Source organism: Euleptes europaea, chromosome 7, assembly GCF_029931775.1.
Source record: "Euleptes europaea isolate rEulEur1 chromosome 7, rEulEur1.hap1, whole genome shotgun sequence".
Classification (NCBI taxonomy): Eukaryota; Metazoa; Chordata; class Lepidosauria; order Squamata; family Sphaerodactylidae; genus Euleptes; species Euleptes europaea.
Genome location: NC_079318.1, coordinates 6,693,038 through 6,709,162, shown reverse-complemented (window position 1 = coordinate 6,709,162; position 16,125 = coordinate 6,693,038). Strand labels below are relative to the sequence as shown.

Here is a 16,125-nt window from a genome sequence, read left to right as displayed (position 1 = left end):
GCCAGTGAAGCTCTATCAGTACTTGCTTGATATACAGATTAGCATAGTGGCAGGCAGGTTGTGCTAACTGAAGCTTCTGACCATCTTCAAGGGCTGCTCCACATATAGTATACGACAGTACTCAAGCCTGTAGGTTATGGTAGCACGGATCAACTTCTATTACTATTCACTAAATTAACCACTAGGGGAGATGCAAAGATTTATTTGGCATGAGGCAAACAGGTAGTCGCGCAACAAGCTTGAACTCACTTGTTCTTTGCACATGTGGAAGCTCCATGCAAATACTGGAGCCCCTGCGGATGTAAGAAGCCCCGGAATGAAGGTCTCAGAAATATCCTTTTAAATTATAATCCTTCACATGACATTCTACAAAGCAATAACTATGCTTCCATGCAACTACAACCCAATTGCTTTTTCTCCATCTTTCGTAGATTAATGCCTTTAATAATTATATAAATGACTGATTTACGTGAAACTATAGTACTACATACCTGTTTGGGTTTTTTCTTTTCCTCTGGAAGCTGTTGTGTCTGCAAATGCCTAACTCGATTTGGGGCTGATAATAGAATTAGCACCAAACAGAACGAAAGCAGAGCTAAATTTATTTACCTGCTGAAAACAGCTGCGGACGCTGGGCTCAATATTACTGCCTCCAAAAGCAGCTACTTCACCAAGCTGTCTTGGAATCTGGATAGCGTCATGAAGTAACAAGCCGAGCTGCCTCTGGTCACACATTTCTGTAGTTCCTGCCACTTCCTTAAAGAGATCTGGAATCCGTGCAAGAAAGAACGTTTCTCTGTTTACCTTTGTATTAGCAATTTTAGCAGTAGCAATTCCATCCTGCATACAAGCAAAATGTTACCTGTTTCAAAGTAATTCTAACCGTCATAAACTCTCTCTAATTAAAATAATAATAATGCTATGATTTCACATCTACAATGTAGTCAAACTAACAGGCAGGGTTTTGTTTCGATAAATGTCTATCCATCTCTACCCATTACATTAAGAAAACTCTCTGTGTGTGTGTGTGTGTGTGTGTGTGGGTAAAGTGCTGTCAAGTCACAGCCGACTTATGGAGACAGCTTATGGGGTTTTCAAGGCACGAGACTAACATAGGTGGTTTGCCAGTTCCTTCCTCTGCACAGCAACCCTGGACTTCCTTGGTGGTCTCCCATCCAAATACTAACCAGGGCTGACCCTGCTTAGCTTCTGAGATCTGATGAGATCAGGCTAGCCTGGGCCATCCAGGTCAAGGCAAGAAAACTACATGGCTCAAAATACTAACAGAGCTTCTGAATAAATTCTTTTTACTCTTTCACTTTGCATTATCTGGGATTTTCTAGCATTATACACAAAATGTTGAGAATAAAAACAGAAGCCAGCTAGAACTATTTCAGATTAACTTTCTGCACATCTTAAATAGTACAAGTGTTGGCTATTAAACTGAGAATTACCTTAACTAGCAATTGCATTGCACTGCATGGTTGATTCTGATTAAAAATTATTTATGTCCCACTTCTCATCCATATTTATCTATATTTATCCATTTACTATATTTGTAGTCCACCTTTCGGTCATATTAGCTTCAAATGTGGTTTACAACAAAACAAATTAAAGTGATTCAAGGCATATCAAAGATAGTACTTTTTAAAAAATATGCAGGTCTTAAAATAAACCTATAACAGCCCATTCCTGAGGGAAGGGGCTGCGCTGGTGGCTGGAGGTGATAGCATATGGGCAGCCTAAACTCCCGGACTGGACCTGGTAACCCGCTATGCAGGCACACGACTACTGTTCCAGCCGTGCGCCCGCTCCCAAACGCTACGCAACGGCCGCTGCACGCTCCAGCGAAACTGACACGGCCGCTCCTGCAAGCTCCGTGCAGCCAGCAGCTAGGAAACAGAAGCAAGGCACCTCCAGTGAACCTGAGAGACTCCATGTTCCTGTGCAAATCCTGTTCCAGCCGCAGCCATGTTGTGGAAAGCAGAGAGTCACGTAGTCAGTGCCAACTTCCCCATTGCAACATCCGCAGCTTAATGGGCAGTCAGCAGCGATCCTGATAACAGCGATGAGTTGTTCCTCCAGTTATGCAACAGCAATCCCCGGACGTTTGCAGAGATCGCACCCATTGTTCCAGAATGTTAATCACTTCAGCAGAAGATCTCCCGGTTCTTCCCGGGTTGCAAAAGCCATTGGAATCAGAATAGATTTCCAAATTCTCACTACCCCACCCTTTTGTCACCTGGGAACCTAGGAGGGGTAAACCCCCTCTCCCCGCCCCCAGAAAAACAGTATGTCTGGGGTGCCCCCATCCCATTATGTTACCTTAGGTCTCTCCTGGCACCTTTGCCGTTACTCTATTGGTTTGGTTTTGCGCAGCCTAACCACGCTCCCTCCTGCCTTGCTGGTCAAGTCCAAGGGAACCCCCTGCCCCAACTTGCTCATTTTCCCACTCTGTCTTAGTTTACGTGAACTTGGACAACACCTCTTCAAGAAAGGTAGATATTACCCAATCAACGATAACCTGCCACGTTGGCATCTGTCCTCTCTTTGAATTTCCTAGATTTCTCTGTATGTGTGTATGCAACACTGATTTGATTGAAAACTACATAAACTCTTTTTAATTTGGAATCCATTGCTTCTGTCTTTATTTAAAGGTCACAGATACCGGCTCTGGTATACAAAGGTTGCGATACCGCTATAGAGATAAATATTGTAATTTGCCATCTTGCTGGTTAATTCCCCAAGTTAAAGGGCAATTTGGCTAACAGATTACTAGTGGAGAATGCAGGCAACCCTGCACTTATGAATGCAACACGAGTCGACACGTGTCTGTATTCAGCGGGCAGACATAGGAGTAAGTTCTGTGACTCTTTAAATTTTGACTAAAAACATCATCTCGTCTCAAATTGTCACATAAAAAGAACAGTGTGTGTGTGATTGTGTGTTTGGCTCTAGAGAGTGCTGGTTTTGTGGGTTGGCTTTCCCCCCTTCATTCCTTCAGCGGCACGAGTTAGATGCCCGGCCTGTTGGTCAATGCCAAGGGCTCGAGTAGTGAAGTCCTGGGAATCAAATCTCTCTCTTGAGATTCCCCATTTGAATCTATCTGGGTTGGGGTTTGCAGAGTAGGCTACACGTAGACACTCGCACGTTCTACACCCAGGCTTATATAAAATCCCCGTTGCATCAAAAAACCTTTCATAGGAAAACCTCCCCCCCACACTTTTTTGTGCTCGAAGAATTTTTGTGCTCTTTTTGAAACCTCTTAACTGGTGGAGTCAAGCTCGGCAATACAGCAACGCCGACCCCAGATGTATGGGGGAGCGATAACTCAATAATCTAGGGAATCTGGCACCAGTGTTTCCTGGCAGAGCCAAGCTCTGACCGTGACTGTTTCACTCACCCCGGATGCGGAGTGTAGTTTTTGGGTGAGCAGAAGCGCCCAAGCATAGGGTTGAGGAATCATCCCATAAAAGACCTAGGACGGAGAAGAGGCCACTTCCACTAGGCTGAGACGTGCATTTTCCCTTAGGAATTTGCCAGGTCATACATCTCCATTACAGATGCATGTACGTCTTCCTTAGAAGCGTGCCAAGTCAGACGTCTCTATTACAAAGGCGGGCATACCTTCCTTAGAAGTGTGCCCAACCACACCTTTCACCACCGAGACGTGCACTTTTCCCTTAGGAAATTTGCCAGGTCATACGTCTCCACGGCTGGAACGCGCAAGTTTCCCTTAGGAAATTTGCTGAACAGCGTTCCAAGCCAACACAAGCAGTTGTTCCTAAACAGTTCTGCAAAGTAACGTCTCGCTATCCAGTGCAGAAATCCCTAATGACTTCACTGGAAACCAAGTTCAAAAAACAGCCCAACCTTCCCCGATTAGAAAAGTGGCTAGCGAAGAAAGGAGATTGCCCGTGGGAAGAGGGAGTCTTTAATGGAACCTCAGACCCTTTATCCACGCTCCAGGACACAATCCAGGAATATTGCGAGAAAAATAAGCCTTCTTCTAAACAAAAGGATCGATACATGGCGTGGGGTCTCTATTCCACCGTCAAGGATTGCGCCTCTCTCTTAAAGAAGACACAAGAGACTGTGGAAGAACACCAGAATAAATTGGTAAAAACAGAAGGAGAATACTTGAACCGAATGATGGAGTCAGAAGAGGAAGTACACTTCCTAGAGATGAGAGTAAAGGAACTCGCTCTGGAGAAAGTGGACCTCACATTGGAGAAACGAGGTTTAGCAACCTCCCTCGAGGAAGTCTACCAAAAAAATGAAGCCATCACTCTCCAGAATAAACAGCTGGAGCAAATGTTAGAGGCAACCCTGGCACAGTTATCCAAAGCCACTCAGGCTGCCCAATATCTGGCTGAAAAGGCCAGAAAAGGTCAGAACAGAAACCACCGCTGCATCCCATGAGGCATGTCAGAAAGAGATCAATTCTCTGAGACAACAGTTGGGGCTGCAACATGCAATTATAGCCACAGTCCACCCAGAGACTGTATTAGAGCTGCCAGTCCCCTTAGCGCCCTCAGTGCCACTATACCCAGTTCTCCCACAGGAGACTACGGGGTGCCAAGAAGCTCAAAACCAGCCCGTCAACCCAATCCTAGCCAAGGTGATAAACACAAGTGCCACTGGATCATACCGACAGACATTAGAGGAGACCTCATCCAATTTGTACATGAGCAGGGACATAGGGGAAAAGAGCACACACTCTCCCGAGTCCAGGAAGTTGGCTGGTGGCCGCACATGCGCCAAGAAGTGGCACAGTGGGTAGATAACTGTCTCTCCTGTGCCATGGTAAATGCAGACTCCTCCGACTCCAAAGCCCCCCTCCAACACCAATGAATCAAAGGACCGTGGGCTGAAATTTAAATTGATTTTATTGGTCCACTCCTGACCACTGCCAGAGGCAATAAGCATTGCCTGACAGTGATCGATCCATTCAGCAAATGGATCAAGGCTTTTCCTTGCAAGAGAAACGATGCCGCCACCATGGCCTGCCTCCTCTTTAATAACATATGGAGTAGGTTCGGAATATGTAAAGTCGACAGCGACCTCGGCCCACACTTCACTGGGCAAATCACAAAAGAGCTGTGCAAGGCACTGGGCATCAAACAGCGCTTTCACATCGCGGGCCACCCCCAATCTTCAGGAACCACTGAAAGAACCAATCGCACTCTTAAGGAGGTGCTCCGTAAAGTGGTGAAGTCATCAGGAAAGGACTGGGATGAAAAGCTCCCCATTATCCTAATGGCTCTCAGGGGCACAGTAGCCACCCACGGCTACACCCCCCACATGGTCATGACAGGCAGGAAAATGCACCTCCCTGAAGCATTCTGGCTAAACTCCCAGATGCCTACCGAACTGGAAACAGTAGTGATCAACGAGGAATGGGTACGCAACCTAGTCAAAACTATTTCTGAAATACACAGGCAAGTAGCCCACACCCTTGGAGTCAACCAACAGAGAATTGATAAAAAGTTAGGTTGGGTCCGAAATCCCCAGCAATGGGAGGAAGGACAATTTGTTCTGTACAGGAAATTCTCCCAAGAGGGGCACTCCCTGTCTGCCAAATGGCTAGGTCCCATTTCCATCACAAAGCAAGTCAGTCCAGCAGTATATCAGGTGGCCATCCCCCGGCAAAAGGGTGACACTTGGTACAAATATTTTCACTGCTCGCAATTAAAAGAATGAAAAGGCGAGCCGCCAGCAGCACGCCCACAAGCCAAACCTAGGGTGAAGCCTCCTTTACTGCCCCCGATCTCAGAAGTCTCCATTAGGCAAATCTCTCTAGAAAGCATCGCCCACCTTCCAACAGTCCCTTTGGAAGGAACTTTCATGGAGCTTTGAACAGAATTCTTGTTTGTGTGCTCATTCTTCCCAGTTATGCTTCTTCTGGGTTAGAAACCACAGAACAAGCAAGGGGGGAAGTAGAAGAAACAAACCAGAAAAAGTACCGGAAGTAGAAGAAACAAACCAGAAAAAGTACCCCCCCCCCAATTTCTCTTTCTCTCTACTGAAACTCCACAATGCCCTGAACATGCCCCATCTCTATGCTTGCAGGGACCCCAGAGCACCCTCAGAATGAGATGGATAACATGGATCAGAACCCTATGCATCGTTTTCACCCTGCAACTAGGTAAAACAATCTCTTATAACCAAACCATCCCCAGTATCTTAGGCAAGCCCCACTGGAGGTGCAAGACAGCAGTCACCAACTACGATACTATGGTCTGTGATATCATTAAAAACAATTATGCCTACACAGACTTCGCGCTCCAACAAAACAGCTACACCTTCAGAAGCTGTGACGAACAATGGGCCAAACCCCCAGATCTCGTGCTCCTGTGCATTGGAGTACGCACTAACCAACAATTTTTACTGTGCTACTCACATTTGGACAAAGTCCTTTAGTCAATGCATCATGCATTTGGAGTCAAAAGAGACCACCCAAAATTAGAATTCTAAAAGCCATGAGACCAGCGACCACCTCTACCTCCACCCCCACTCCTCCTCCAGTTACAGAAGATTGGGCTCCAAATTGCGCAGTTTGCAAGGTGTCGGCCACAATTTGGAAGGCAGAGGAACCTCTTACAATTGTAATCCTAATAGGCACCAGAACTAAAATGGAAGCATCCACCAAACTAACCATCCCCACCGGAGAAGTCATAGTAAGCCAAGTGGGAAACTGGTCAAATACCCCTTGGACAGTTAGCAATGAGGACCTGACAAAGCAGGGACCTCCGGACTGGCTTATAAGGTCTATGGACCCCAAATGTCCAAGTCAAGCCCACTCTATCAGGTTTCACCACCTGGGAGTGATAGAACTCAGCATGACACACACTCTGGGACAATGCCACCTGAAGTGGAAGTAGGGGACTCATTTAATCTGACATTTGATCCCCTCATGTCGGACCCACATGCACTCAAGGCTGATTTTCCAAAGGTCGCTGGCTCACATATAGTCAAAAAGATATTAAAGAAACCTTCCTGGTCCAGCCCCAAATGTCACTAAAAGAGATCAGAGTCCAACTCTCGGGTCTCAACACCACGCACAGACAGCCTCAAGTGCGCCCCCTATTTAAAACCAGGTGAAGAAGGATGGAAAGCTTGGCTCAAGTTATGGACAGATGTCTCTCCTTCCCCTAATCGAAGGAAGAGAGCAGCTGCCGATTGGATCGCCCCCGCAGCAGGAGGAACAGCCCTTTTAGATGCAGCGAACATAGAAGTTCTGGCCAACAAGTTTGCCTATGCAATGGCCACAATCTCAGACCTGGGCAAGCCCATCTGCAACTCCATGCATTCCCTGTCCGAAGCACAGCACTCAATCAGCGAAATCTTAGTGAATTGGGAAAGCCAAATTGAGAGAGACTTTGCTCTCCTCTTAAGAGGGACTCAGTCTCTACAAACCAATCTGTCCATAGCAATATAGCCAAGCCCACAGCCTAAACATCGCCATGGCCATAGGAATAATTAGATAAGCCTCAGAGGGATACCTCCCCCTGGAAATAAAGCATCTAATCGCCCCAAAACTTACCGAAACCGAACTGCAACTGGAACCATGGTGGACTCTAGTGAACTCCACCTTCAACCCCCAATCTCAGGAACTCCTGCTCTTTTTACTGATGGCTAGCAGCCGAGAATCTTTTTAGATTTCCCCCATTATTCCCCTAGGTTTGCAAGTGGGAGAGTCGGACGTACTTTATGCAAGAAACCCCTCCCATTGGGCAAGACTCTCCCCGCAAGGAATTGCTTTTCTAAACACCGAGGGATGTGTACACCGTGACCGCCTTGGCTTTATTTGTGAGGACCATGCCTTAGAACCTCACCACCCCTGTTTGGCTCCCCCCATAGATCAGGTCAGCCACTGTAAATATGACCTGACACAGGAATCTGGGTCTGCACTTGTATACTTAGGAAAAGGGTGTGCTTGTGTCAGAACCCCCTGTGCCTTTCTTGTTTTGAACTCCTTTTTGTTGCAACCAATGCTCCCTTTTATGAATAGGTGTTTTTGCAATCTCACATCTGTACAGGGGTATGGACCCGTGAAGAAATGGTTTTATCCCCAGAACCTTTTGCCTATATGCAACCCCTCTTTTTAGGAATGGGCTTAGAGTCCATCAGCCAACTCTTTAAGCATCCCAAACTTCAGGCCAGTCTTCAGGAAATAAAACGGTCTGGAGATACCAGCTCCCTGGTCATCTCCCATAATAATAAGGTGATCACCGACATCTCTGCTATAATAGAAACCGCTGGAGATCACTCATGGTGGGAGACCCTCTTGGGTTGGAGTCCCTCCGCCACAGGCTTTTTTAATCTAGCCTTGCACCCCATTGTTGTAATCCTGGCAGCACAAGTCTGTCTGACCATTTTGATAATTTCTCTTGGGTGTTGGGTGCGTAGACAGTTCGGCAGGCTGGAACTCATCCACCTAACCACCCAAATCCCCTTCAAAAGGTTATAGAAGGGGGGAAAACAGCATTCCCCTCTCCTTCCTTGTGTATTCTATTTGTTCTATCTTTGCCTTTCCAAGGTGGGGATGCCTATCAGTTTTTGGCAAACCCCGGGTGCAAAAATTAGAGGGAGGGACTATGAGGATGGTTCCGCGAGTGGCGTGTCATCACGACCACCGTAAAGGCGAAACCCATTTTTCAGATCCTTCGCAAGTGGGGGTGGAACCATCCAGTCCTTTAACAGCGGGGTGCGCAAGCGCTCGAGTAGTCCAGGTTTTGGACTGCTCACCTGCTGATGACTGCATGCTCCCACCTCTGTGGCAAGGGCCTCCGAGCCACCCACTTTAAGATCACAGGGATCCCCCTTCCCCTAAAAACGAACATGCCCTTGGAAAGCCAACTCTCTCTCTCAATCTAAAAACCTGTTGCTGTCCCTTTAACTGAAAGCACCTGCATTTGGTACCTGTCAGAACGCTACCAACTGCCTGGTACCCATCATGCTTCTATGGCAAAATTTGCATACGCCCAACCCCCTGGTGCAGACCAAGCCAGTCTTACTCTGGCCTGTATCCCCTCTTCCCCCTCCCTTTGGAAAGTATCAAGTGAACATGTAGGGAATGTTTTTTTTCTGTTTCCTTTTTAAATCTATCTTTTACCAGTATAGGGGAGGTCTCCCCCCGAGGAGGTGATTCCAGCCTGACCTTTTAGAATCACCCCGTTAGGAAGAGACCTCATGGTCTTGGTCGTTGGCAGCCTGCTCAGCGGGCAAGCCAGTCCAAAACCTGTACAACTCCAGTGCAAGTCAAGGAGCCCACATGGGCTCAATGATTAGGCGCCGCATTTACCGGTGGTCGTGAGGACACGCCACCGGGAGAATTAGCTTAGAGCTAATGAATTGCACATCGACCCAACTTGGTCTTGCAACCCTACTCTCCTTTTAACCATGGTTCCCATCCAAGTCTTTCTCCAAGAATTTTTCTTGTGTATGTGATAACCCGTAAAGCATAATGGCCATAAAAGCGCCACAGCTAGTGACTTAAGTTTAAAGGTTTTTATTTTTAAAGTGTGAATAATTGCAACCATAATGCTTAGCGCCATAAGCAAATGTCTTCTCACCTCCCTTGGACTAGCCTAACCCATGCTAGCCCCCGTTGGAGACCAGCAATATGGAAGACCGCAAAAATGAAAGTAATTAGCACCCCCTCCATTACAGAAAGGCCAGAGAACAGCTGGCAGAGACCGAAAACTGTTCACTAGTCTCTCTATTTAACTTTCAAAGGTGGGGCTACCTTTTCAGCTTGCCACTGGGACAAAAATTAGCAGGAACATTGGTAGGCATTTCGTGGCATTTTCAGCACGGCCCCCAAAGGGACGGAGAGTGAGGATCTGATCTGTTTTGCAGACAGCAGACACGCACTGATACCGCACCGGTTTTGGACTGGCAGCCCGCAGCCGGCACAGGGCCGGATCATTACAAGATTAAAAGCTGCAAGTCCACCGGGTCTATGGCATCAGGACATATGCACAATATTGCGACCAACAAAACTCCCAGGCAGCCTGCACTAAGAAAGTTAAAGTCCCGAGCTCTTTTAAACTCTCCTCCACGTATCCGATCAATGCACCAGGCACCAGGTTCCACCAGGAGCGCTATCAGGTGTCTCTACCCAGTATGCTTGTGTACCAACCATTTGCATACGACAACCCCTCTGAGTCCAAGGCATTTTGCATATGGCAGCCACCCCCTGGAAAACAGGACGGGATAGAAGTGTGTTTAGAATATGTTGCTTATCTGCTTGTTGAATGTTTTCTATCTTTTACCAAGTAAAGTGAGGCCTCTCTCCCAGAAGGAGACCCCCCCTGCATCCGAAGGGTCTCCCCGTTAGAAAGAGGTCTCAGCAGTTCACCCAGACAACCCCCCCCCGCGGGATCGTCTGGTCCGAAACCAGGGCAACACCAGTGCAGCCAGTCAGGCCATGTAGACCTGCTGGATAGGAGCCGCCCTATTTGGGGACCGTGCTGAGATCCACGCGAGCGAGAGAACTCAAGCTTGATGGGTTTGCAAGGGAATTGAGCAGGCAGCCCGCTTTAGAGAAACAGCTGTTGAAAATAAAGTGAACATTGACTTGGTAGTGAAAAGGAACTCTGTATGTTTAACACAGCTCGCAGCAAAGGAAATAGAAAACATACAGAAGTATAAAGGTTTTGTTAAGCCGTTTGCATTATTCTAAGTTAGACCAGCATGCTTTGCAGTTAGTATGTAAATCGCCCCAAGCCTACTCGGCCTGGCCCTCCAAGGCCAGCACACAAGGAGAGCGAGAGAGCCGAAGAGTGCTACCGAACAGGCATGAAGAACACCCGAGCCCAGCCAACTGCAAACGGAAGAAACAAGGAAGTTTTTGTTAACCCTTCCCCACCATTTTAAAACCTTGTGGGGAAGTGAACTTTAAAACCAATACGCTTTTATTTTTGCCTTCTCCCTTATACTAGGGGGGACGATATTTTTTCCAGTTTCTGAAAATGCATGTAAACCAGCAGTCTATCCCACTGTTTTCTTTCGCTATATCTTTTAAAAGGTGCAATTTTTTTCCCTTCCAACATCTGGCAGCCTCTGCCTAAGGTTTTTCTTTGTATCCTATGTTTGCTTTATGAATCAATGTATATAGTTATCTGATTACAGTTTACAGTTTAGCAATGTAGTTTGAGTTTAGAAAATTGATGTTTATTTATATATTGAAAGTTGAGCCTGGTGTATTGACTCACTCAGTGCAACTGTTTTGAAAATATGCTTGCAAATTCAACATTGCACACTTCCTGCTAGGGTGTCCAAGTTCAATATACAGTCACCATTTTTTAATCTGAGATTTTAGTGTAGTAAATGGTTCCCCAAAACCCTTTGGCTTATGCATCTCCAGTCTTGGCGTCTTCAATCAAGACTTCAAGCAACACGTGTTAAGTGTGTCGCCATTTCAGACGGTGTCTTCAGGCAACAAGGGGGGGAATTGATAGCATACGGGCCACCTAAACTCCCGGACTGGACCTGGTAATCCGCTATGCAGGCACACGACTACTGTTCCAGCTACGCGCCCGCTCCCAAACGCTACGCGACGGCCGCTGCGCGCTCCAGCGAAACTGACACGGCCGCTCCTGCAAGCTCCGTGCAGCCAGCAGCTAGGAAACAGAAGCAAGGCACCTCCAGTGAACCTGAGAGACTCCATGTTCCTGTGCAAATCCTGTTCCAGCCGCAGCCATGTTGTGGAAAGCAGAGAGTCACGTAGTCAGTGCCAACTTCCCCATTGCAACATGCTTAATGGGCAGTCAGCAGCGATCCTGATAACAGCGATGAGTTGTTCCTCCAGTTATGCAACAGCAATCCCCGGACTTTTGCAGAGATCGCACCCATTGTTCCAGAACGTTAATCACTTCAGCAGAAGATCTCCCGGTTCCTCCCGGGTTGCAAAAGCCATTGGAATCAGAATAGATTTCCAAATTCTCACTACCCCACAGATTAATCCTTTTGTCACCTTTTGTCACCTGGGAACCTAGGAGGGGTAAACCCCCTCTCCCCGCCCCCAGAAAAACAGTATGTCTGGGGTGCCCCCATCCCATTATGTTACCTTAGGTCTCTCCTGGCACCTTTGCCGTTACTCTATTGGTTTGGTTTTGCGAAGCCTAACCACGCTCCCTCCCGCCTTGCTAGTCAAGTCCACGGGAACCCCCTGCCTCAACTTGCTCATTTTCCCACTCTGTCTTAGTCTACGTGAACTTGGACAACACCTCTTCAAGAAAGGTAGATATTACCCAATCAACGATCCCTGCCAAGTTGGCATCTGTGCTTGTACTCCTCTCTTTGAATTTCCTAGATTTCTCTGTATGTGTGTACGCAACACAGATTTGATTGAAAACTACATAAACTCTTTTAAATCTGGAATCCATTGCTTCTGTCTTTATTTAAAGGTCACAGATACCAGCTCTGGTATACAAAGGTTGCGATACCACTATAGAAGTAAATATTGTAATCTGCCATCTTGCTGGTTAATTCCCCAAGTTAAAGGGCAATTTGGCTAACGGAGGCAGTGCAGCCGCACTGCTTCCAAATGAGGATTTGCTCCCCCCCAACCTTTGCCCTTACCTGTAAAACCCGTGGAACTGCTCCATTGGGTTGCACAGGGATACGCCACCTAAAAAGGAGGCATATCTCCAGGTAAGGGCAAAGGGGGCATTCCTAGCCCGAAAGGGCTTAGGAGGCCGCCTACAGGCAGCTCCTCCGCTGGCCCGGTGCAGGAAAGCCCCGGGAGGATGCTGCACGGAAGTGCACCATCAGGATGCCAGTGTGAGGCTGTGCCAGCATCCCGGGGCCGCTCTGCTATGGCAGCACTGGGAGGCTGGCATCTGCACCCTGAAGCCGACGTCCGTGCTGGTCATGTCGGTGGAAGTGGCCCGGACACCAGCACAAGTCCTGTGGATGCCGGCGCAGGCACCTTCCTGGCCTCCTAAGGAGTTTTGGCCGTCCGGCTCAGGAATGGGCTGTTAGTCTTTAGTATCACAAAGCATTGCAACAGTGGCAGGTGCTCTCAACAATGTGTGCTCTCTGCTTTATCTGAAACAAAATACACATCAACAGCTATACAGCCCACATTAACTTATCTGATGTAGTATAGTGCTCAGAATAGGTCCTGTAAGGAATGACTTTTACTGTGTAATCTGAGGTAAGGCACAATCAAGTTGACAGACCACTCACAAAATAAGAAAAAGTTTGATCATCATCAAGCTTTTTAATTTTATGTTTTAAATAATTTTTTATAACATAACATTTTGACTAGCCTTTGCTATATTTTGTGGCACATATAACTGATGGAATCCATTTTAACACAAACTTACATGTGATCTTTATAATACCTTTTAAACAATAGTTGGTATCTTTGCAGGCTAAAAAGCTTATTATAGCATAAAGAGCAAACACCAACTTGTGACTAGGACAATGGTCAACAGAATAACTTGCTCATATTTTTTTAGATCGTTAAAGTATGTCTTCTCCCCACTAAATACTAATTTCTACTTCATTGCTGTAGCATTTTTTCAGTTCTTTCAAACTTTTCCTTGAGAATTCTTCCTTAAGAATTTCGCTATAAAAGTGTGAACTGTACACCAACTTCAAATTCATGTCAAAGCATAAATATTACAATGACTTATTTGTCTACTCTACAGGAAAATAAAGATGGATTTAAGTTTTAATCCTACCATGTACAGAAGGATGGTAGAATATATACGTTAACTTACAGAGCTGTGGATCGAGACCATAGTCACAGATTAAAGCAGTACAAGTAGGGATGTGTGAAGGGAAATGTATGAACTAGAGAAACTGCTCAAGGAATTGATTCATGGCCCAATCCTTTTTGAGCTATTGATGGCTTTGGACACTAGGTTTATAGATTTTATTAGAATGCTAGGTTAGTTGCAATTGAAGCTAAAATATTTCACAAGCTCAAATATTACAGTTAAACCGGATTGTAAAGCCGCTACTTGTTAACACAGTAGTAATACCTTAGCACATTGTTTGCTACGACTGCTCCAGTAAACTCAATCAGTCAATCAAACCGTTATTGGCATTCTCTAGCTCACACTTTATTGCTTGCAGGTTCCATAAATTAAACCTATGCATGTGCTCTGTGTGCAATTTGTACCAACACAGAACAATGATAATAAAACTACACAGAACAATGACTATTTTTAGCCTTTCTACACAAGCTAGAAAAAAGCAAGAGTCCAGTAGCACCTTAAAGACTAACACAATTTCTGTCAGGGTATGAGCTTTCATGAGTCACAGCTCACTTCTTCAGAAAGTGAGCTGTGACCCATGAAAACTCATATCCTGCCAGACATTTTGTTAGTCTTTATGGTGCTACTGGGCTCTTGCTCTTTTCTACTGCTACAGACAGACTAACATGGCTACCCAATGTGATCTATCTACACAAGCTAGGAAAAACTAGTGTTCTCATTATCTGCCAGAATAAGTACCTGACTGTATATAAGCTACTACAATGAAATGGTTAATGAAATTCAGTAAAATTGCTGTCGTGTTTTACTGAATTATATTTAAACTATATACATTCAAAGAAAAATGGAAACCCCCTTATACAAAGGTTATACTCACATCTGTATTTCTCCTCTAGAAGTCCCTTAGAAAGAGAAATCAAGCCAATCTTAAGGGACTGCACTCTGATTTTTCCAGTACGACCACTGAAATGTTAATGAAAATAACATTAACTATTTGGCAGATTATACTGCGGTTTAATTAAAACACCCGAAGAGCTAATAAGTACTTCCAATAGGCTTCAGCTTGTACACATTAGTAGCTCAACACATCAAACATTTTCCTCTGCAGAGGTTCCTCAGTATAGCCACTAAATATTTCAATTATGTACAAATTAGGGGTGTGCAAATTCCCCCCCCCCCCGAAAATTTTTTGGTTCAGGTTTAATACAACCGGAATTAAAAATAAAAATAAAATAAAAAGCCAAACACAATGGATTAGGCTTTTGCGGAAAATTGAAAATTTTGGGGTTTAAAAACCCCAAACCTGAAAAATATAGACTTAGATCTGAACGCTGGGCTCCCTGGAGTCCAGCATTCAGTTCTGCGCTGCTGGAGGGTTTAGATGAGTGCTGCTTGCCGGCAAGCAGTGCTGATCCGAACCCCCTGTGATTTGAAACTGCTGGGGACAAGGGTTTGAAAGCTGTGCTGCAGTTCAGCACTTAGATCTCCGCCCCCAACAGCTTCTGTGATCAGAGGGATCCAGCAGGTAAGTAAGGGGGGGAATGGCGGAATGGCCAAAGAAGCCCTGAATAATGCCAAAATAATTTGGCATTATTCCGGATTTGCTTTTTGGCTCCTTTTGTCTGCCGCCAATTTTTTTAACGGTTAACCCTGCCCCCCCCACCGAAAATACCAAAAAAGTATTTTTTGGGGGGGGGGTTTCCGTTCAGCTTTAGCTGAATGCATACCCCTAGTACAAACATTTAACATCAATTATATATTGATATTGGACAGTATAACATCACAACATATTCTAATAATGTAGTTTACAAGATTGCACACCACCGGAGCCACATTACATAGTGTGACAGGGCCTCTGAAGATGACCAGAGCGAATGGGTAGGTTCATATGGGAGAAGACAGTCCTTAAAGTACACTGGTCTCAGAACTTCCCTTCCAACATCTTTCCTGACAGATTCTCAAATTGTTTGTAAGTACACACACAAACACACACACAAAGTCTGAGGAAGTAAGTTCTAGTAGAATAAATTCTCAGAAAATCTCAGAAAATTCCTCAACTGTATCCATATCCCTCTGGATCACAGTCTAACAATGAACAGCTAATCAAAAGGAATTTGTTTATATTTTACAACCTAGATTTAAGAAAGCATTAATAGTAACAAATCACAACAATAATAAGGGTTATTAGGTTACAAATATATCTATTGGGTTGGTGAATTTATCCTCCTATCATTCAAAAGTTCAGCAAAATAAAAAAAAGTCTACTGAAGAGTTATAACGGTGTTTATTTATTATTATTATTTTTAAGTATATTCCACCCTTACCCTGCCAAAGCAGGGTTCAGGGCTCACAACAGAAAATACATCAAAACAAAGCATTACAAGACTAC

General features: G+C 45.4%; 1 protein-coding gene across 6 annotated transcripts in view; it reads right to left on the bottom strand.

The window, feature by feature from the left end:
• Positions 1-16,125, bottom strand: part of UTRN (utrophin) — a 760,310-nt gene that overhangs the window by 85,016 nt on the left and 659,169 nt on the right. For all 6 annotated transcript variants that reach the window (XM_056853742.1, XM_056853743.1, XM_056853744.1 and 3 more), the window contains 2 exons: positions 14,614-14,699; positions 610-767 (listed from right to left, as the gene is read on the bottom strand). In XM_056853742.1, coding sequence (XP_056709720.1) covers positions 610-767; positions 14,614-14,699 — 244 coding nt within the window. The remainder of the gene's footprint in view (positions 1-609; positions 768-14,613; positions 14,700-16,125) is intronic.